Below are 21,803 nucleotides of genomic sequence, written 5' to 3' on the forward strand. Positions count from 1 at the left end.
CTCCCCCAGTGACAGTTTTAAAAATGACTACATAGAGTCCTGGTATTCGATTCAGCAATAAGAGTGTGACGACATATGTGAGGTCCTGGGTTCCATTCTGTGTGTGTCAACACTTTCCAGTCTGCAGTTTTGTTCATACTGCATTGCATGTTCCTGGTTATACACGTGTTCTAGTGCACAGGTAATGGGGAGAGACACTGGCCTAGGGAAGGTTCCAGACCAGGCCACAGGCAGATTCTTCCACACCACTGTCAGCAGGAAGGAACTTGAGAGGGCAATAAGTAAGCAAAGTGGTCATCTCTTCCCACAGTGCTTGGATCATACATCTCCTAGGCCTCAAGCCTCAGACTAGGCAAGGCCAAGTCAACTGTCCAACCTCTGATAAAGTCACCCAGGCTCTTGCCACAGAACTAGAGATGACAGGCAATCAGGCCACATCACAAGAGACCCCAAGAACAGTCACAGGACAAGAGCTGTCTGGGAAGATACTATCAGCTGAATTCCTTTTCTATGTAAAATGCATCACAGGATTCAACCAGCTGAGTGATGCCCATTTGCTGGGAGGTCTACCTTCCCCCACCACAGAGAAAGACAGACAAAAATTACCAAGTATCTTCAGGAAAAGGGGTCACTGTTTTGTTCTGTTATTTTCACTCCAGATAATAAAGTTGTGAGAAAAAACCTAAACAAAAGGCGGTATCCTGCCAAATGAAAAGGCCCTTCAAAGGAACCCAGAGATCATAAAAGCTCAACAGATTTTGTTGTGAAAGACAGGAACTCAAGTAGACCTGGCAGGCTGGGAACACTCTAGGCAGACCAAGCTGCACTCCAACTGAGTTTCTCTCTACCCAGTGCTGGGATTAGAGGTGTGTGCAAGCACACCTGGTGAGACTCAGATTGTATTGCCTCAGCAGCATGTAAGCAACACTGGCTGAGTCACCTTTCTGGTCCTGGTCAACCTATTCTAGACCAACACTGCAATGCTGATGAGGCACAGCTCTAAGTGACCTGCAATATGCGCTGTAGCAGAGCTTAAGTTTGGTGGTCATGATTTCACTACTGGCTTTAGAGGTTTCTTCCTAGAAACCTCTTCCCCATAGTATGCGAGAGTCTGCCATTGTACGGAGGAATAGTTAGAAGCCCAGAATAGCTGGGCAGTGGTGGGCATGCCTTAATCCCAGCCCTCAGGAGGCAGAGGCAAGTAGATCTCTGTTGAGTTCAAGGTCAGCCTGGTCTACAGTTAGTTCCAGGACAGCAACAGTTACACAGAAAAATATTGTCCCCAAAACCACCCCCCCCAAACAAACTCAGAATAAAGGCAAAGACAAACAGAAAAGTTGAATATTTTTTTTTAAAAAAAGCACAAAACTCCTACATACTAAAATTATACACATCAAGTATTGATCCAATCTTACATCAGTCTATTGACAATTACCAGCACCATTTTTTTTTCTCACCTAGGTTAAACAGTCCTGGAGGATCGTTATTCAAAGTATATGTTCCTTTAAAATAAAAAACTCTTAAGAGAGGTCAACCCTCAAGAAACAAACAATACCTTTTACCAAACAGGCTATTGGTGACAGCATCAAATTTCCTTTAGAAAAATAATTGGTTTAAACATTCTACTCCAGTTGATGGACTTTGAGATATTGTTTCTCAGCATTAACAAGTGAATCAACCCTCTTGGTGGTAGGCCAAAACACTGAGCTGCCCTGGAGCCTCCACACAGGAGTGTGAGCACCTTCATTGTTGTTAAAGCTGTGTGCTTCTCCTGAATTTAGACTCAATCACCATCAAGTCTAAATTAGCAGTCACAAGCTTTAAAATGAACAGAATTAGGGAAGTGGTTAAAAGTTTTCAGAAACATAAGTTACAATTATAGATATATTTAAACAGGCTATAGGAAGTTTAACACCACTTTAAACATTACATTTTAAACTACTTAGTTTCATCTTGCCACTAAATTATGGTGTTTTACCATCCAAATAGGTGTTGAAGGTTTGGTGTTTCCTTATTTAGAACACAGAGGCCTCTTTCATCTACTGTTCACAGCTCACAGATTTTCAAAGATATAGTGTGGTCACATTAGTCCCCTTCTCATGGAATCAACTTTTTTTTTTTTTTTTGAGACAGGGTCTCACTATGCAGCTCCAAGTGGCCTAAAACTACCTTTGTATTCCAAACTGGTCTCAAATTCTGAGATCTGCCTACTTCTTTCTGTTCCCAAGGCCTGGGATTAAATGCATGCACCACCATGCCTGGCGGAATCGGCTTTTAAGAGGCTCCAGATTAAATACAACCCTTGGCAGCTTTCTCTAGCCTTCTCCAGAGGAGGTAAGGCTGGCTCACTGTGTTCCAGTCCCTCAGCCTCATGTACAGATGGTAGTTGATTCACCTCTTTGTGGGAAATGTACAGGAGGAACACTGCCATCCACAATGACTACAGTCAGAGTGGAGTGAAGAGCACTCAGGTCTAGGGCCTGATGCCACCATTAGTTCTCACCAGTATTGTTTAAGAGACACTGCAAACCTTCACACTTGAAAATTTCCAGTTGGGAGTTTTCTCCAGGGCTGAGAATAGGCAGTTTTCCCAGGAACAGGCAGAGAGGTTTAACTTACATTTCCTGCAAGGTGGGGAAGACAGGGTTGCTTTTTATTCTGGAGTGTGAGCAGCTGTACTCCATTCCCATGGTGCCTGGTCTGGGTATCACAGTCATTTTAGAACTACTATGCAGCATGACAAGCTCTCAATGGAGAATGAGAACTCTGACTACTTACTAAATTATTGTCTAGTGTTCCAGAAGGTGCCTGCTGTCCGTGTTGGACAGCAGCAGAACTGAGTGAATGTGAATGAGGAGCATGACTTAGGGGAGGGGAGGCAACACTGGCAACTCCCAGTCTCCACTGCTTTCTGGTGAAATATGAATAAACCCAGAAGAGAAACAAAAAAGAAAAAAAAAGTTTTGTAACTGTTATTATTATTATTTTGGTTTTTTGAAGACAGGGTTTTCTCTGTGTAGCTTTGTAGACCAGGCTGACCTCAAATTCACAGAGATCGGCCTACCTCTGCACCACCACCACCACCTGACCTATAACTATTATTGATGGTTATGGAAATATAACTTGACAAATGTTTTATAAAATTCTCTATCCAAAAGGTGCTTGGTGCTGTTCTTGATGGGTCTGGTGTCTGTTTACACTCCAAATCATTTAAATACAGCCATTACATAGTTGATAAATGTTTTAAAATAAATGGTTATCTATTTCTTAACTGCCTCTCAAATTAGAAATTGTAATTACAGGAGTTCCAGAGTCTGGCTCTGTGTGTTTTATTATTTTTGTTGGTCTCCATCACAGATGGAATTTTTCACTGGTAATTCCTCAGAACTAAATCCATTCATAGGGAATTCAGAGCAGTGAAAATAAATTTCACGCCATAGAGTAGGAAATGATAATAAAAAGGAGCTGAGGATCTGGGAAGCAGGCAAGCCCAGCTCAGTTCTCCACGGGGGTTGGGTTTTGCACAGGCTGGCTCACGATAACCTGCACCACATAGTCCCTTGGGATCTTCAGCTCCTCCAGCTTCATTTTATCAGTGAGAGGCCTGCCAGAGAAGAACCAGCGCTGGCTGCTCGGCTCTACCCCCTCGGTGGCGTGTAAGCGCCTCTTCATGTGGAACACCGTATCTGTACTGCGCACCACAAGCTTGAGGTCTTTGCCTGTGGAGAGGCGCAGACGGAGCTGAGATTCGTGTCCAGAATTGGGAGGTGGCTCAGGGATATCCAGAGTTTCAATGTCACTCTTTTCCTCTATCATGTTGATTGGTGGTGCCAAGCAATAGACTGGCAGCTGGTACCGGTTCCCCAGCTCATCATAGCACTCTGTCAGTGCACCTGCAGAGAAGGGGTGATAGGAACAGTGTCAACCAGTAAGCTCTTATTCACAGTGCATCAACAGCCTCACATCCAAGATAGCTCTCATATCTCAAATTGTATACGAGAGATTCGGAGTAGGTTAAGTGGAAAGGAAACTCTAAGAGGACCCAGTCAGAGGTGGGGTTTATCATTTCGGATTTCCACTTCCTCAGGGCAAACATTAGAGGAAAACTCCCTGTGCTTCTAGCAGTGGGAGCAAAAGAAACCATATCTGAGGGACTGCATCACTGGTAGCTGCACTTGTATTGACATTAAAACATAATAAGAGTACTATGCCTATAATTTCATCCACTAGATGAAACACACCAATTGTCTGAAACACTATGTACAGAAGCTTAAGAACAGAGAAAATTCTAATAGGCCTTATCTGTAAAAACTGAATCAATAACTAATAACCCTTTAGAACAGAAAGCACCAACTTCAGATGGATTCAATGGCAAATTCTGCTGAACATTTAAGAAATAACAACCTTCTATTTTTACAAAACTAATGCATTCTATAAAGCAAACATCTTAATGCTGAAGAAAATAATTAGGTAGGTAATCAAATATAACACTTTAGAAAAAAGAATTATATACCACAATTATATATCACTCCAAGGCAGAATTTATTCTAGGAATCCAAAACTGGTTCAATTTTCAGATATTAACTAATTTATACCATTAGGATAGGCAAAATATCATATAATCATATCAGATGAGGAAAAACCATTTGGCAAAGCCTAGTACTTCTTCCTGATAAAAACTCTCATTAATACTAGTAGGGGGATGATTCCTTAGCTTCATAAAGAATAGTAAAAAATAAAATTAAAAAAAAAAAGAGCCCTAAAACACTAAATTTAAAGGTAACAAATTTGGAGTTTCCCATTAAGATTAGGAAACAGGCAGGAGGGCACCTCTTACTATTGCCAGTGCACGGAGTAAATATCTACAGATTGGGAATGAAAGAATGGAAGTGTTTTGTCTTGTAACTAATACAACTATCTATGCAGTAAAGCTGAAGAATAAAGAAAATGATCCAATGAGCATTCACATTAAGGTTAACACATAAAAACCAACTATTCCATATGTGGCAGCCAACACGTGATATCTGAAATTAAAAAACCACATATATTAGCACACCCAGGGCAGGGCATGTAGATCTAAACTTAACCAATGTGGAAGGCCTACAAGAAACTGACAAAATGTTAAACCAAAGAAGAACTAAACTGGGACAGTCTAGGCATTGAGAAGATATTGTTGGAATGTCAGTTAGTTCCTCCTTAATCTACAATTTTAATTCAACTCCAATCAAAATCCCAGTGATTTTTTTTTTTTTTTTTTTTTTTTTTTTTGTAGATAATAGACAATTGTGCATGAGGTAAAGGAAGGACTGGTTTATGGCAATCTCCTCTCTCCCCTCCCCTCCCCCATCCCCTCCCCCTCTCTCTCTGACAGGGTTTCTCTGTAGCTTTGGAGCCTGTCCTGGAACTTGCTCAGCTCAGTAGACCAAGCTGGCCCCGAACTCACAGAGATCTGCCTTCCAAGTACTGGGATTAGGCATGTGCCACCACTACCCAGACAGGTTATGGTAACCTTATAGTAATGAAGATGGTTACTGTAAGAGTTGGGCAGGGTAGCTTGTACTGTAATCCCAGCATTTGGAAGGGTAAAACAAGAAGACTGTCATAATTTAAGGCTAGCCTATATGTTTACAGTCCAGGCTATCTCAAAAACCTAAAAAACAAATGCTGAAACATAAACATGATGAATGAAACAGCTGAAAGTCCAGAAATAAGGCTCACATAAACACCACTGTGTTTGGTGTAAAAGAAACAAAATGAACAGAGAACAGAAAAGATAGGCTTTTCAACAAAGGGTGCTGGGTTAATGAGCCATCAGAAAATTAATCTCAACACAGAACTTACCCTTGTCACAAAAATTAACTCAAAATATACCACAGATGGACAAGATGACTCAGGCTTGCCACCAAGCCTGATAGCCTGAGTTCAATCCCTGGTGGAAAGAGAAAAATAACCCTGCAAGTTGTCCTGTAATCCCTTATGCATGCCATGGCACACATGTGTTCACTCTATCACCACCAGAAAAAGTGTACACAGACTTAAATATAAAACACAAAGAAAATCTAAACACTGTTGCCTTGGCAATGACCTGTGAGTTATGTCACCAAATGTACAATCATCAGAATTTAAAAATTTAAGCTTGGCTAAGACAGTATCAAGAGAATAAAGATACAAATTCTAAGAAAAATTTCAAGATATCTGACCCTAGCTCTCATTTTCTCTTTCCCACTCCTTCCACACACCCCTCAAATTATTCCCCCTTTTTTTTAAATTACTGTTATATATACACATGTAAATGCAAAAACATAAAAATTCAACCTACTGAGTCCCTTTACTGTTTTATGTATGGATTTCAGGGCTAATCACATTCTATTAGATAACCAATTGAGGGAACCTCCCTAGGGGAAGTTCTAATTCCCCTAATTCTTCTCTCAGCAATTAGCAGATGCCTGAATGGCACCCTGAATTGCCCCCTTTCACATAAACATGTTCAATCATACTGTCATTTGCTCAGGGCTTAGATTGGCAGACAAATTCAATCTATACACTAAACACAAAAGCAAACACTTCAAAATGTGTACCAGTCCTAGTCCTAAGTACATTATATATGTAACCCCCCCACACAAGACACACACACACACGAACACACTTAATCTTCACAACTATAGCAGAAAGTAAGTCTACTGTACATATTTTAGAGATGGGAAAATTGATAATGAATACTTTTTTGCTTATGGTTACAGCTAATAAATAACAATGACATAATTAGTAATAAGATTCCTAAAGAAATAAACTTGTAACATAAAGAACACACAACTTACAATTATATTAATGAGATGGTTAAATGGAAGAAATAACTAAATAATGAACTGAGAGGAAAATGAAAGGCATAACAAATAAGAAACACAGCCTAATAACATGACTATTTACCAGCGAGTCAACGGCATCCCAAAGCAGTGATAGCTGCAGCCCCACAACTCTCCAAAGGAAGTGTGTTCACTCAGAGAAGCTTAAGTGCTTTAAGGCTGCAAACACACTGACAAAACAGACTCAGTACTCTCACTGTCTGTCCTACAAAAACTAGAAGGCAAGTATGAAAAATGGAGCGATGGAAGATAGAAAAGTTTAGTTAAAAAAAAAAAAAAAACCCAGTGTGGGTCTGGGGAGATGGCTCAGTTGGTGAAGTACCTGCTTCCCAAGCACAAGCACCTGAGTTTTGATCCTCAGAACCATGTAAAATGCTGGGTTGACTATGTAAATCAGTTTAGTTCCTCTGAAAACTAGAAACAGACCCAGCTAGACAGACCATTGCCTATTCAGAGATATACATGCCCATCCATTTTCATCATTGCTCTATTTCCAAGAGCTGGGACACGGAATCAGCCTAGATGTTCAACAGTTGATAAATGAATAACAAAAATGTGGTACCTATAAAGCTTCAAAGATAAAATCATGAAATGTGTAAGTAAATTTATGTAACTGAAAAACATTAGGCCCACACTCAGAAAGATAAATGTTACATGTTCTCCCTCCTGTGTGGACCCTACTGTCAACCTTAGCTGTGTGTTTGACTTGGAGCACTTGTAGAATCCAGGAAACTAGAAGAGACCACTGGTAGGCATTTAACATAGACATACCTTGAATCTCCACCTATATACATGCTTAGGTGTGCATGCACACACACACACACACACACACACACACACACACACACACACACACACACGTACATTCTCTCTCTCTCTTACACAGACACATACACACGTACATTCTCTCTCTCTCTCTCTCTTACACAGACACATACACCACACACACGTTCTCACAGAAGGCAGTGTGTTTTATGCACAAGAGGATGGCACTTTTCCAAAAGCTGACAGTTGTGGAGATTTAACGCCTTGGAAAAAAAAAATCACACTTAGCCTGGCTACATTAGAAACTTACAGAAGGTTTTAATCACTACCCTCTGGCATTGAAGCTCAGCTCACTTAGCAATTACTTACTATTTCCAAAGTTCTAGTCAGTTTCACTTGAATTACTATCTAATAACTGTTGCAGACTTTTCTTTTCCCTCTTACAAACCCACTGTAGGACCTGACAGATACAAATACCATCAGGATAAATACCTGCTAGGGCAGGCATCATCTCACCAAGCCAGGAAGCCCTGATGGCTCTCCCTAGTAGGCAGAGAGCTGCCAAGTAATCACTTTTGTTGTGATCTCTTACACAATTTTCTGAGAATGTTTTTATTTATATTTTATCTAGATTAGTTCGGGTGTTCTATTTTCCTTTGTCAACTGTTTTCTCTGGCTGCTTTCAATTAGGCTTCAACGTATTTCATTCCAGCTAGGTGTGGTGGTTTACCCCTGTAATCCTAGCCCTTGAGAAGTGGAGTCAGGAATGGAAGCTGGCCAGCCCTTTACAAATTCAAGGCCTGCCTGGATTACATGAGACTGTCTCAAAAAGACCAAAACAAAGAAACAAACAAACAGCCTTCCAGAAATTTGTAAAGATGAACTGACCTGGTTGCCAAATAATAAAAGCAGCTTTATTACAAGTCATTAAGTCTTAACACATTACTGTTTTAAGCAGTTCTTGAGGCTGATAAACAACCTTGTAAAGGCCTGGATGGGTGCCTTTATGCTTTCACTTCTGTTAAGAGTGCAGCTCAATGTTAAGACTTTCATTACCTGAGACTTGCATAGCTACACTCAAAAGTTAAAAACCGGTGTCTGTGAGTGAGCAAGATAGCTCTAGGCACATAGAGCACATGCTAGCCTGGTAACTGGGTCCCAAAGCTGAAGGAAATAAGTAACTCCTCAAAGTCCTTTGACTTCCACATGCATGGTGACACCCTTTCGCATACCCATACATAATCCCCTGCCCACACAATCCCCCAGATAATAAAGTATCTTGATCATGGTGATGGTTTCGTAGTATTTACATGACAGTGAATCAAAGTGTACACTTTATATTCCCGTTTAAGTTCTTGGTATTTGAAAATGTAAATATTTAGATCACACCCATAACATAACATGAAACACTATTCTACCCTAAAGAAACAAGAGGGAGACATTTTAGAACTCCAACAGCTTTTTTTTTTTTTTTTGTGTCACCAAGGGTTTTATCCATATTCTCACTATTAATTTCTCTGTTCTAATGGGCTCAGGAGACTGGATTCTACTTTTCAACAACCATGACTTCCTATGTCAAAGAAAGCTTTTGGAAAAGGCATCAACAATGACATGAAATGGATATAGCTAAAAAAGATGAGAACACCAGAAATCAGACAATTCATGTAAAGAAAAGAAGCAGAGAGGCTCAGATATCACACACAGCAGCCTGAGGGGTACAAAGGACTGAAAAAGTAGCGAAATCTGATGAGGGACAGGGTCTTTGCTCACCCCCAAGTCTGGATGCACAGCCTAATTTGAGACATGCCAATTATCTCCACAAAGATTATAATATCTACTTTTATAAGGTTTCTGTAGGGATTAAATAACAAACATATGTGAAATTGCCTAATACACATTAAAAGTCCATGGAAAATGCTGGTAATGCTCAATAATGTTGGTTCTCTTCCACAGGTTTTTAAAGTTCAAAATTATACACCAAGAGAGTATTTCACAAACAACAGTGTAATAAATGGATCAGTTTTATAAAGTTTCAGCCTCCTGCCTCATACTCCACAGGCTGGTCTACAAACCTGAATCACAAACTACAGGTTTTCTTTCCGGAAACACACTGCTGGGAATCCGGGGAGTCTGGGTGTAGAAGGTATCACCCACTGACTCAGCCAGCAGGACTGTGGCAACTAGAGGAACCAGGCTTAGCATCTTTCCTAGCCAACAGAGGTAAAAGTGGTTTTTAGCTAAACACCTACTGGTGGAGTTGGAGTCATGTGATTGTTTACATTGTTAAACACTAACACAGCTGAGTTGCTGCAGAGGACACTCTTTAGCCCAGGGTTTCACTTCCTTAACGGGGCAGAGGAGCAGGATAAAGCACTTGTGTCTAGTGTCCACCTTCAGCCCAGCAGGCCTTAGAGAAGTGGTAGTTGAGCTGCGCCTTGGGATGTGAGAAACCCTGCTTCCCCCACCCCCACCCCCCCAGAGCAACATGGGAGGGAGGTTTTCTTCAGAGACAAGCCTCCTGGCTCAGGAACAACCTCCCACACAGCTATTTTCACACTTTATCACTCTAACTCAGGGAAAAGGATGACAGCAGCAGAGGAGCATGAGCAGACACATTCACATTTTGTAACTATAAACCATCTTTGTCTCCTTGAGGACAGAAAGAAGAGTGATTAACATTTGTGATTAATCACGCACCAGGCTCCTAATTAAGGTCCTGTTTCATTTCTAAACACTACAACAGCCAAGCAAAAATCACCTGTGAAAAAAATAACTATATCATAATTATGCATCCATTCTTTAGAACCTTTAAAGCAACCAAATTTCCTGGATTTTTTTTTTCTAGGTAGGTTCAAATCCTCTTGCTTCATCCTCCCAAGTGCCAGGAGTACAGACATGTATCATGTCTATTCTTCAAGTTTTTTTTTTTTTTGTCCTATTTTTAATTAAAACAAAACAAAACAAAACAAAACAAACCAACAAAACATTGTGTGTCTGGGCCAGTGGACAACTTTCATAAGTCAGTTCCTGCCTTCTACCTAGTTTGAAGGCAGGTTCTCTTGTTCCTGCTGTTCCAAAGTATACTCCAGGCTAAATGTGTGCCACTATATCTGGCTTTTACATGGGTTCCAGGGATCACACTCAGGCCATAAGGCTTGCCTCACTGAGACATCTCCTTGGTCCCTCTGGATTGGCTTAAAAATTATTCATTTTTATTTTATGTGTATTGGTGTTTTGTCTACACATATACTGGTGTATTATTTGTGTACAGTCTCCACAGAGGTCAAAAGAGGGTGGGATCCACCAATCTGAAATTACAAACATTATGAGACACCATGTAGGTACTTAGAAATTGAACCAGAGTCCTCTGGAAGAACACTCAGTGCTGTTAACCACTGAACCCCATGGCCTGCCTTTCTTTATGAGACAGGGTCTCTCTATGCAGCATTGGCTGGTCTGGATCTCATTATGTAGACCAGGCTGAACTTGCACAGAGATTCACCTGCTTATGCCTCCTGAGTGCTGGGATTAAAAATGTGTGCCACTATGGTTAGCATCCTGGCCTGTTTTTAATGGCCTTCAGAGATACCTAAGAGAAACAGAAAGGCCTATACATATGATTCCCTGTCCATTTGTGTGTTAAGAAAATGTACTGTTTCTCTTTAGCATAAATAAAAGTCTATTGTTTTAAAGCATTTTAGGTGACAGGCAAAGTACCAAAACTATCAACTTGTGTAATATTGTAAAAATATCCATGAAAAGGACTTGTGTAAGGGCTTTAACAAATTTACAGATCTGAAACTTTGTACTAAGTATGAATCAAAGATGCTTTTGTTACTCTTAGTTCAAATCTCAGTTCCATGATTTATACATGTAAAGATATAAACTCTCCTTGTTTCAATTTTCCCATGGGGACTGCTACTGATTTTTGTTCCAAGTTCACACACCCACCCATCCACCTGTCTTACAACTATCTTTTCTTAAACCCCCCCCCAAAAAAAACAAAACAAAAACCACATTTTTTTTTAATAGAACTTTTATATAATGGCAGAATAGCAAACCATGAGAAAAAGAATTTAAGGAAATTGACTTTTTTAAATGCTATAAAAACTATAAAGAAAAGGTTCTTATAAGACTAGGAGATTATAAGAAGAAGTGTGGCCAAAAGCAAGAGTCCTCTAAAGCAAACAGGCCTCAGTAGATATGCTAAGTCAGAATCTGTGAGTCAAGGCTGGTGCAGGGAATTTACCTGTCAGTGCCAGAGTCCAGTGTGAAAAAATTAAACTTACCAGCCTCAATGTTTATTAAGTGCCTTTGGAAGACCAGGCATTATGGTAAATGACTCAAGTATCATACTGAATCAATGCGACAACCAACCAGACAGATGGTTACCACAGTTCACCACATATGACAAAGAGAACTAAAGGTCTCAGAAGTGATTTGTTTAAAGTCACACAGCTTTAATTACTAAAGAAGAAGCACAGTCAAAACCTACCACTGAGCAGATCTAAAAACATCCAATTAAGTAGCTGAATTATAACTGATGGCAAATTAGGATTATATGACAGCATAATTGATAGGCTCACCAAGAAATACCACTGATAAGCTTCAGAGAAAAACAAGTTAACACTCAGATGCCAATGACAAAACATTATTACCTACAAGAAGTTACAATTCATTAGAGAGAAGAATGCTCAGACATCAGTGTGGTTCTTCCATGCTTATGCGGAATGTATCTTTCTTTCCTTTGGTTTTTCGAGTCAGGGTTTCTCTATGAAGCCCTGACTGTCCTGGAACTCACTCTGTAGACCAGGCTGGCCTCAAACTCAGAGATCTACCTGCCTCTGCCTCCTGAATGCTGGGATTAAAGGTGTGCACCACCACACCTAGCATTGCAACATTGTTTTTCTTGACAGTTCAGGTAGATAAGCAGAAATGAGATTTAAATCTTTAGAGATTGGAATCTATACTCAATAGGATATGCACAGACCATGTCTGTATAGGACACAGATACATTGCGTTTATGACATTTATTGTGTGTGTGCATGTCACAACACACATATGGATGTCAGAAGACAACCTGGGAGTTGGTTCTCTTTCCTCCCACTGTGTTGAACTCACATGTCATCAGGCTTGATGGTAAACACCTTCACCTGCTAAGACATCTCATTGATCCCTGCCTCCATGAGCTTTTAAATGAAGCCAAAATTTGGAGAACATAATTCACTATAGGTAACTATGTTAAATATAAAATGAGGAAGTCAAAGTTCTGGGAGTTCTAGATATAAACATGACCCTCCTTACAGACACTTGCAGGCCTACATAACAGATTCTGCTTGGGAAATGAGGGATGTGAGCATTAGAAATAGGTAACACAAGTATGTGAAAGCAGAATGAACCTTTATTCTTTGTCACAATTATGGGGTAGCTGAAGGAACAGATGGAAGACTACACCACCACCTCCTAATCTACAACCATAAGGAAGAAGTAAAGAATTTAAGCACTAGCCATGAAAACTGGCACTAAGTAGGCATGTTGAAATAGCACTCTATTCAGATACTTCAAATATACTTCCCACAATTTTACATGTGTGGGAAAAGTGGATGTTCAATAAATGTTAGTGATAAAAGCTCATGCTAATAAGTGCTCATAATAAATAACAGATAGTCATAAAACAAGAATGATTCTTAGAAGCACAGCTAATTAGAGTATAATAGGGCCTGGAAAGTTGGCAAGGTCCATAAGTAAAACATTCTGCATTAGACAAGAAGTCAAAGGATACTCTGCAGATGATTAAATTACTAAAGCATTGCTCCTTTACAAATGGACACAAGTAAAAAAGGCATCAGGGAAGAGAACAGTGGCATAATAATGAACAGAGAACAGCAAATGTAGGTGGTTATCCCTTACATAGGTCAGAGGACACAACCTAGAAAGATACTAAGTTAGTAAAGCTAAAGAGAAAAACAACAATACATAAAGCAAAAGAACAAAGAGTACAGATATGAAACTAATACCTAAACCTCAGCACCATACAAGGGTATGTGCACAAGTCTAGTATCCCTAAATACATATACACTAAAGCAAGAAAGACCCATTTCTAAAGCATGGGTCTTATAAGACCCATGGCTACCATCATGGAAAACTACCCTTAAAAATTTTGAAGTTGGGGCAGAAAAGGTGGCTTAGTAGTTAAGAGCTGTTGCTGGTCTTCCAGAGGACATGGGCTTGGTTTCCCAGCACCCATGTGACAAAAATACCCATACACAGAAAATAAAAATACATGTTTTAAAAGAGATTTTTATTTTATTTTTATATGTACCAGCATTTGCCTAAACATATGTAATCATGTATGAATGTATGCATATGCACAACATACATGCAGTGCCTGCAGAAGCCAGAAGGCATCAGATTTCCCTGGAGCTAGAGTTACAGACACTTGTGAGCCACCAAATGGTTGGGGACAGAACACAGTTCCTCTGCAAGAACAGCAACCACTGAGATATCTGTCCTGTGGTCTCCCCTCCCACCTAAATAATAACTTAAAAAAATGAACTTCAAAGTTTAGGTCTGCTCACAGTAAATGATGTGGAAGCATGATGACAAAGGAACATCCATGAAGCCTCTGCACTTTATAAAATCTAAATTGAGACTCCCCAGTTCTGGCAGGAAAGTAAAGGAAACAGCAACAACTACTGCTGGGCAGGGATGCGCACGGTACAGACAAGAGGACTTATTTCTACAGAAAACTAAGTCACACAGAAACTAAAAAATAGTTGTCAAATATTCTCTTTTCTGAGATTAAGAAACATAAAAATGAATGAAGACACAAACTACCACCAGCTGAAAGATATAATAGGAAGAAGAAAAAGAGCTATTTTTTACTATAATAAAAAGAATTAGAATACTGTGTAGAAGAAAACAGAAGCTTCCCCTTAGGTGGTTCCCATACTGAAGACAAAGTGACTGTGCTTCTTCTTTGTCATCAGGATGCCAAACCTACCGTGTGGTAGTGTTATGTTTGCACCGTCAATGATTGCCTGTGCCAGTTCATGATCATTGCTTTCAAAGGCATGGGCAGCAGCCTTCAAGGCATCCCAGATCTCTTTCCGGCCTTCAAAAGCTGGTGCAGTGTCCCAAAATTCATCCCTCTTGCTGCGCAGTTGTCCATCTGTCATGGGATAATCACTTTTCCATTTTGGTTTCTCCTTTTTCAAAGGCTGGTTACGACCTAGAGCAACTATAAAGAGAAAAGGCTGATATCAATATTCATAAAAAAAAAATAGTGGCTATATTCCCGTTTTGGATTCTTTCACAACAATTACAGCTAGATGTCTGCCTATCTGCCGATTTCTGGTTGAAATTCTATTAACCAATCAAAAAATCTAGAGCAAATGAAGGTAGCTAGATGCAAATTTTTCCTGCCTTTTTTTTTTTTTTTTTTAAAATTTCTGGAGACAGGTTGTACACTATAACCCTGGATAACTTCCAACTCATAGCAATCTTCCTGCTTCAATCTCCCAAGTGCTAGGGTTACAGGCATGAGCCACCGTCCCATACTGCATAATTTTCATTAAGTCAATAGCTCTTTTCCATTCAGTATATTTCCAAAGGATGATTAAAATAATTACAGGGAGCTAAGGAGGTGGGTTTAGTCAGTAAACAACCTGTGGTTCAAGAAGACAGAGACAGGCAGATTCCTGGAGCTCACTTGGCCAGCCATTCTAGACAAAGCAGTTCACTCCATATGAGATCCCTTATCAAAAATATCAAGTGAAGATTAACTAAGTAAGGCACTGACAGTGACCTCTGCCTTCACATGCACACATACAGACATACAAACAGTTAAACTGTAGGTTGGGGACATAGCTCAGTTGATGTAGGTACATGTTTGTAATCCCAGATCTGGGAAGAGACAAGTAAATCCTTGGGGTTTACTGGCTAGCCTACTTGGTGATCAGATAGATACTTAGCCCAGAAAAACAAGATGGATGGCTCCAGAGGCTGACCTTTGGCTTCCACAAGCACACATGTGCACTACCACCCCATAAACATGCATATCCACAAGCATATTGACATACACCTATCCACACCTATAAGCAGGATTATAACTGCAAACTTGAGAGAGTGGTGGTACATGCCTTTAATCTCAGCACTTGGGAGGCAGACACATGTAAATCTCTGTTTAAGGCCAGCCTGGGAGTTTCAGGATAGTCAGGACTACAAAGAGAGATCTCAGTCTCAAAAAAAAAAAAAAAAAAAAAAAAAAAAAAAAAAAACTTAAACAACAACAAAATGTAACTGTAACAAATGTACCATTCTGGTTAAGAGGTGTTTACAATAGGTCTATGAACAACTCCAGAAAAATATGGGAATTTTCTGAGTAAAAGTCCACTTTGTTCATTAAAATATGCGCATACACGTACCAGAAGCCAAGAAGCAGCAGAGTATGAGTGGCAGATGCTGCAGCAGAGGCACAAGGGAAAGTAAATAGTGTGAAGTAGCTTGAATCTCAGGATCTTTGGACATATGAAGCCAGGAAGTTAGAACTGAGCAAATCCAAAAAGGCAAAAAGCGATTTTTCAGTGTCCAAGGAAGGCACATCTGACCACCCAACCCAGAAAGACTGACGGCTCCCTTCAGGGTGCCTTTCTCTGAAACTCAAGCACAAGCAAGAGCTAGTTTTGGAAAGAAATGGTGCAAAGAGATGAAATCTTTTAACAGGCTATACTGGGTCAATGGATAAGCTCTCAAGCACAAAGAAAAAAAAAAAGAGCAGCAATGCCATATTCTAGGCCAACCCTGAAAGAGGAAAAGGGCAAGCAAGAGTCCACACCCTTTGGCATACATTTCCTTAGAGAATGTTTCACAAGTCTCAGGCACCTCTGTATCCAGACACTTTCACAGCCTACAAGATCACTGATTATTTTCTATGGGTCATACTGACCTATACTGCCCTCTCACCTATGGGTCTGTCTGTAGGTTACATAGTGCCAGGCAGAAGAAAGCTTAATAGACAGAAATAAAAAGGAAATTAAACTATGATGAAAAGATAAAGAATGTTAGGAAAGAGTAGATGGGTAATAAATGACAGTGCAGGTGGGAAGCAGAGAAGGCATGAATCAAAATTCACTGTTCCATACAACTTCAATTTAAAAGAATCTAAAATGGTTCTAGAGAATGCATGATGTTAATGGTCCCCTTACTGGCCTGGGCTATGCATAATACAAAATAAAATGACTCTTAACCCCTGGGAAATCTCTCCCTTTCCTAGGCTACATTCCTGCATGATAGAGCTAATTAGTATGGTAAAGTACACTTGGTTTGACATCTGAATTAAAATAAATTCTTTTTTACTAGGTCTGACCATTGATCTCAAGGCCAAACATCTTAGGTCTCTTTAGTCTTTCACATAAAACCTTCAGTACTGACATTTGATGATGTTTTGGCTCTCTATATTGTCCAAGTGAAATGTAAAGCAGACAAGTTCTAAAAGAATGGGTATAACAGAGCAGAGAACACACCCATTTAGTAGCATAGCTGGAAACAGAAGCCTCTTTAGGTAATCAACAGCTAGGTACTGCCAACTGAGAGTAACACTATACCTGTGTCTATGAGGTTTGATTCAAATGTGAACAATTCAATTTGTAGTAATGGCTTTCCATTACATATTCCAAATAATGCTGACAAGTAAAGCTAAACCAATAAGGTTTTACCAAGGGGAAATGCAAAGGTAGATTTCATTTTCAGCTACGTTATCTTCTAGACGAGCAGGAAATTTATGCTCAAAACTCAGTCATTGAGCAGGAAGTGAAAAGCAGGGCATAGTAACAAGGAAGCAGATTCTGTGCCATCTACTTGAATAATGCATCAGGTTGACCCGAGCAGTTCTAGACTCCGTATATTTTAAATATTCTAAACATGTAACTTGGTTGAGTTTCTTGTCATTGTGAGTTAATCAACAAAACCTCTACAATCTCACTATCTAATATGAACAACTCAAAAAAGGATCTCCAACTGGGTATTGTGGCACCCACATACAATTCCAGTTACCCAGGAGGATGAGGTAGGAGGATGGCAAATCTGAGTTTAGCCTAAGCAAGACCCCATTCCAAAAAGGAAGCTCTATCCAGGCATGGGATGTGGTTGTCCACACCTTTAATCCCAGCACTTGGGAAGAAGAGGCAGATGTGGCCACTCTAGTCTATGGAGCAAGTTCCAGGACAGCCAGGATGACATTGAGAAACCCTGTCTCAAAAAAATCAAAATAAAACAAAACAAAAGGCTCTCAAACTCGGAAAGCCAATAGAAAAATAAAAACAGCCTTTACATATATTACTTTTCTTACCTATGTGAGGTAGCTTTATTTTTGCTGCTCATATTTGTACGAAGCGCAAAAACAGTCACTACATTGACAAAAGCAACAAAACACACACACACAAACATACACACGGCACATCTGTTAAGGTAACTATTAGTCTGAATGTGTTTTAAACTATACCCTGTCAAAAGTTCCATGATAATTCCTCTGAAGTAAACAAAACAAAAATAAGTATTCACCCTGAACACATGAAATAGGCTCATCTTACTTCTGTCTAGGTCTCTGATCCTTAAACATACATAGTATGTATCATCTGAGTATACAACATCTACTATTAAAATGACCAAATCTCTGTGGCTAACATTACTACTTGGAAAGTCGTAGTTTTTTTTTTTTTTTTTTTTTTTTTTTGGAGGGGGGGGTTAGAGACAGAGTTTCTCTGTGTAACAGTCCTGGCTGTCCTGGAACCTGCTCTGTAGATCAGGCTGGCCTTGAATGGACAAAGATCCCCTTGCCTCTGTCTCCTCAGCGCTGGGATTAAAGGCATGCACCACCACCACTGAGCAGAAAGTCATAGATTTAAAATTTATTTTTACATGTGCGAGTGTTTTGTGTGCATGTATGCACATCACATAGTGTCTACGGAGACTAGAAGAGAGGATTGGAGCCCCTAAAACTGAAGATATAGGCAACTGTGAGCTTCCATGTAGGTGCTGGGAATTAAATTCAGGTCCTCTGGCTGAAGAGCCAGTGCCCTTAGCCACACAGCCATATCTCCACCCTTAGTATAGAATTTCCACTGCACTATCTAACCTTAAAAATCTCATGCTAGGATCAAGAATACCAAAACAAGTTAAAAAAAAAAAAAAAAAAAAAGCTTCATGATAACCTAAATCAGAGATACTGTTCAATATATCTTTAGTTAAATAAACTGGAGAAAAATAAGCTATTTTAGCAAATTAATTCAAGCCATCATCTCATTAAAACATGAAAACGGCTTAGACAGATAGGGACAGAACCTGGGTCCTCTCCAAGAGCATCAAGTGTTCTTAACTGCTGCACTAGTTCTCCAGCCCTATTCCTTGTAAATGTTAAACACTGTTTTCTCAATCTGTAACAGATTTAATACTAAAAAGTTAAAGGCTTCCTTTTCAGATGGAACTAAGCAGCACAGGACTTTAAATACATTTACTATACAATGAAACACATTTTACCACAAATTCATTTAGACATTCTGTTTATAAGAAACAATGATCTTTGGGAAGACAGCTCAGTTGGTAAAGTCCTTGCTATGCAAACATGAGGACCTGAGTTCAATGGAGAAGCCACATAAAAAGCTGTGAGTGACATAATATGCTTGTAATTCTAGTGCTGGAGAGGTAGAGACAGACAAGGGCTTACCAGCCAGTCAAGCTGCCCTAATTGGCAAGCCCAGGCATGAGGAATGACATCTGAGGGTGGCCTCCATGTAAACATACTTACCTACCTATACCCACTAGAGAGGAGAGACAGAGACAGAGACTAGAGGACACAGATCTTCAGATGTGACTTATGATTGTAATTCTTTTTCTTCCGTTTGGTCCTTCTTTCAAAATCCCTGACTTAATATTTGGGACTCATCAAATAAGGAAAGGAAAGGTCACAATACAAAGGCAAGATATAAATATCAAGATACAGGCTGAGTAGTGGTGGCGCACTCCTTTAATTCTAGCAAACAGGTGGCAGAGGTAGGTGTATATCTTTGAGTTTGAGGCCAGCCTGACCTACAAATAGAGTTCCAGGATAGGTAGGGCTGTTACACAAAGAAACCAACCCTGTCCCCAAAACACCAAAAAAAAAAAAAAAAAAAAAGAAAAGAAAAGAAAAGAAAAAGAAAGAAGAAGAAGAAGAAGAAGAAGAAGAAGAAGAAGAAGAAGAAAAAGATAATATCAGCTGTAACAGACACAAGAAATCTAGAAAGCATCAGCTTCCCCAATACAGCACCTGGGGGTGGGGACGACTAAAGAGATCACCATCAAAAGACAAATTACTGTCTCAAAGCAATTTTCAAGTATTTAAAGCAGTGAGAACCAGGCCAGAAAATTGCTCCTAACTGCTACTGACTAGAGCACCAAAAGCATAAAAACAGAAGGAAAAACTTCTTGTCGATTCAGAGCTAAGGACAGGGCAGAACTCTTGACAGCAGATTTTTACAACCTTTCTGGAGCTAGCAGGAAAGAACCTACAAGACCATAGGTCTCTAAGAGGGGAGGGACCTTGACAGCATGTAACAACATTTCTTATTCAGTCCTACTATAGCCCAGCAAAGCCAGTTTCAGAAGCTTTTCAGGTTAAAAAAAAAAAAGATTAAAAAAAAAAAAAAAAAGCCATAAAAATAGACAACCTTATTAACTCTGAACTGGAAATGTCAATATAAGCTTATGACCTAAAGATGCTCAAAAATACTTTATATCTCTTTGAATGTCTGAAGTGACAAACCCCAACTTAAAGGAGACACAGCTTCTTAGAGCAGTGGTTCTCAACCTTTGGGCCATGACCTCCACAGTGGTCCTCACATCAGGTAGTTTGCATATCAGATATTCATACTACAAGTCATAACTAGCAAAACTACAGTCATGAAGTAGCAATCAAATAGTTTTATGGCTGGGGGGGTCACCCCAACATGAGGAACTGTATTATAAAAGAGTAGCAGCCTTATGGAAGTACCTACTTTGAGATACAGATCACAGAAAGCTAAATCAGGCTGTTGCATCTCAGTGACACTGATATTTCACACACAAACACAAAACTGTGGAAACAAAAAACCTGTAGAGAGTAAGACATGAATGTAATGTGTGCGGCACTTAGCTCTGATCCTGTTATGTTTATATGATCAGGTTAGGGTTTCATTGTTGCTTGTATACCTAAATTCCTATGTCAAGCCACAATACCAAAGCATAGTATCTGGAGGAAGAGCTTTTGGAAGGTAATGAGTTCATGAGGGAAGGACCCTCCCAGAAGGGATTAGGAGAAATAGATAACATTACCATGAGAGGACAGATAGAAGGCAGTTATATGGGCACCAAGAGGAACCTTACTAACCATCAAGTCAGTCACCACTTCAATATTAGAGATTCCAACTTTCAGAATTGTGAGAAATAAATTTTGGAAGTCACCTAGCTTACAGTATTGTGTTATAGTGACCTGACCTGACTAAAAGATACTGCCACCAAGAAGCAGGGCATTGTAATGAATACCTAAAAATGTAGAAGTAGCTGCTTAAGCAGAAGAAACTGGAGATGGTGAGCCAGCATTGCTACTGTAACAAAATGCCTAAGAAAGTCAACATATAATGAGGAAGTGTGTATTTGAGCTCATAGCTTTGAAGGTTTCAGCCCAGAATTTTTGTGCCTGTGATCAGACCCACACTGGTGGAAACACAAGGCTGATACTAACTCTAACTGATCCTCACATCCTGAGCAAAGAGGCAAGGAGAATAAGGAGACTGCCAGAGTCTCACTGTTGCCTTCAAAGTCCTGAAAGACCTAAAGCCTGACACCAGGTCCTAGAACCTCCTCAAACATCATCCTGGAGTTTAAGCCTTTAAGAGGACATTCAAGTTCTAAACTATAACAAAGATTTTTCAGATATGTGCACGCTAGAAAAAAGCAGTGTTCCTGAGAGGAGACTGCTAAAGGCAATTCTGCGGAGTATTCTAAAGAAGAGGGGCTAATGAGATGGCTCAGCAGGAAAAGGCAATTTATCCTAAACCTGATAATTTGAGCTCGAGAACCTGAGACCCATATATAGTAGAATGACAGGACTGACTTCTGGAACTTGTCATCTGATCTCCATGTATGAACTGTGTAAAGTGT

At 39.8% G+C, this 21,803-nt stretch overlaps 1 protein-coding gene across 3 annotated transcripts in view; it reads right to left on the reverse strand.

Moving 5' to 3' along the window:
- Positions 1–3,313: 3,313 nt before the first annotated feature.
- Positions 3,314–21,803, reverse strand: part of Ubtd2 (ubiquitin domain containing 2) — a 49,869-nt gene continuing 31,379 nt past the window's right edge. For all 3 annotated transcript variants that reach the window (XM_051180989.1, XM_051180990.1, XM_051180991.1), the window contains exons 2-3: positions 14,632–14,868; positions 3,314–3,893 (exon numbers count right to left, since the gene is read on the reverse strand). In XM_051180989.1, coding sequence (XP_051036946.1) covers positions 3,496–3,893; positions 14,632–14,868 — 635 coding nt within the window. In that variant the 3' untranslated portion in view covers positions 3,314–3,495. The remainder of the gene's footprint in view (positions 3,894–14,631; positions 14,869–21,803) is intronic.

This window comes from Phodopus roborovskii, unplaced genomic scaffold, assembly GCF_943737965.1.
Source record: "Phodopus roborovskii unplaced genomic scaffold, PHOROB, whole genome shotgun sequence".
Taxonomy (NCBI): Eukaryota; Metazoa; Chordata; class Mammalia; order Rodentia; family Cricetidae; genus Phodopus; species Phodopus roborovskii.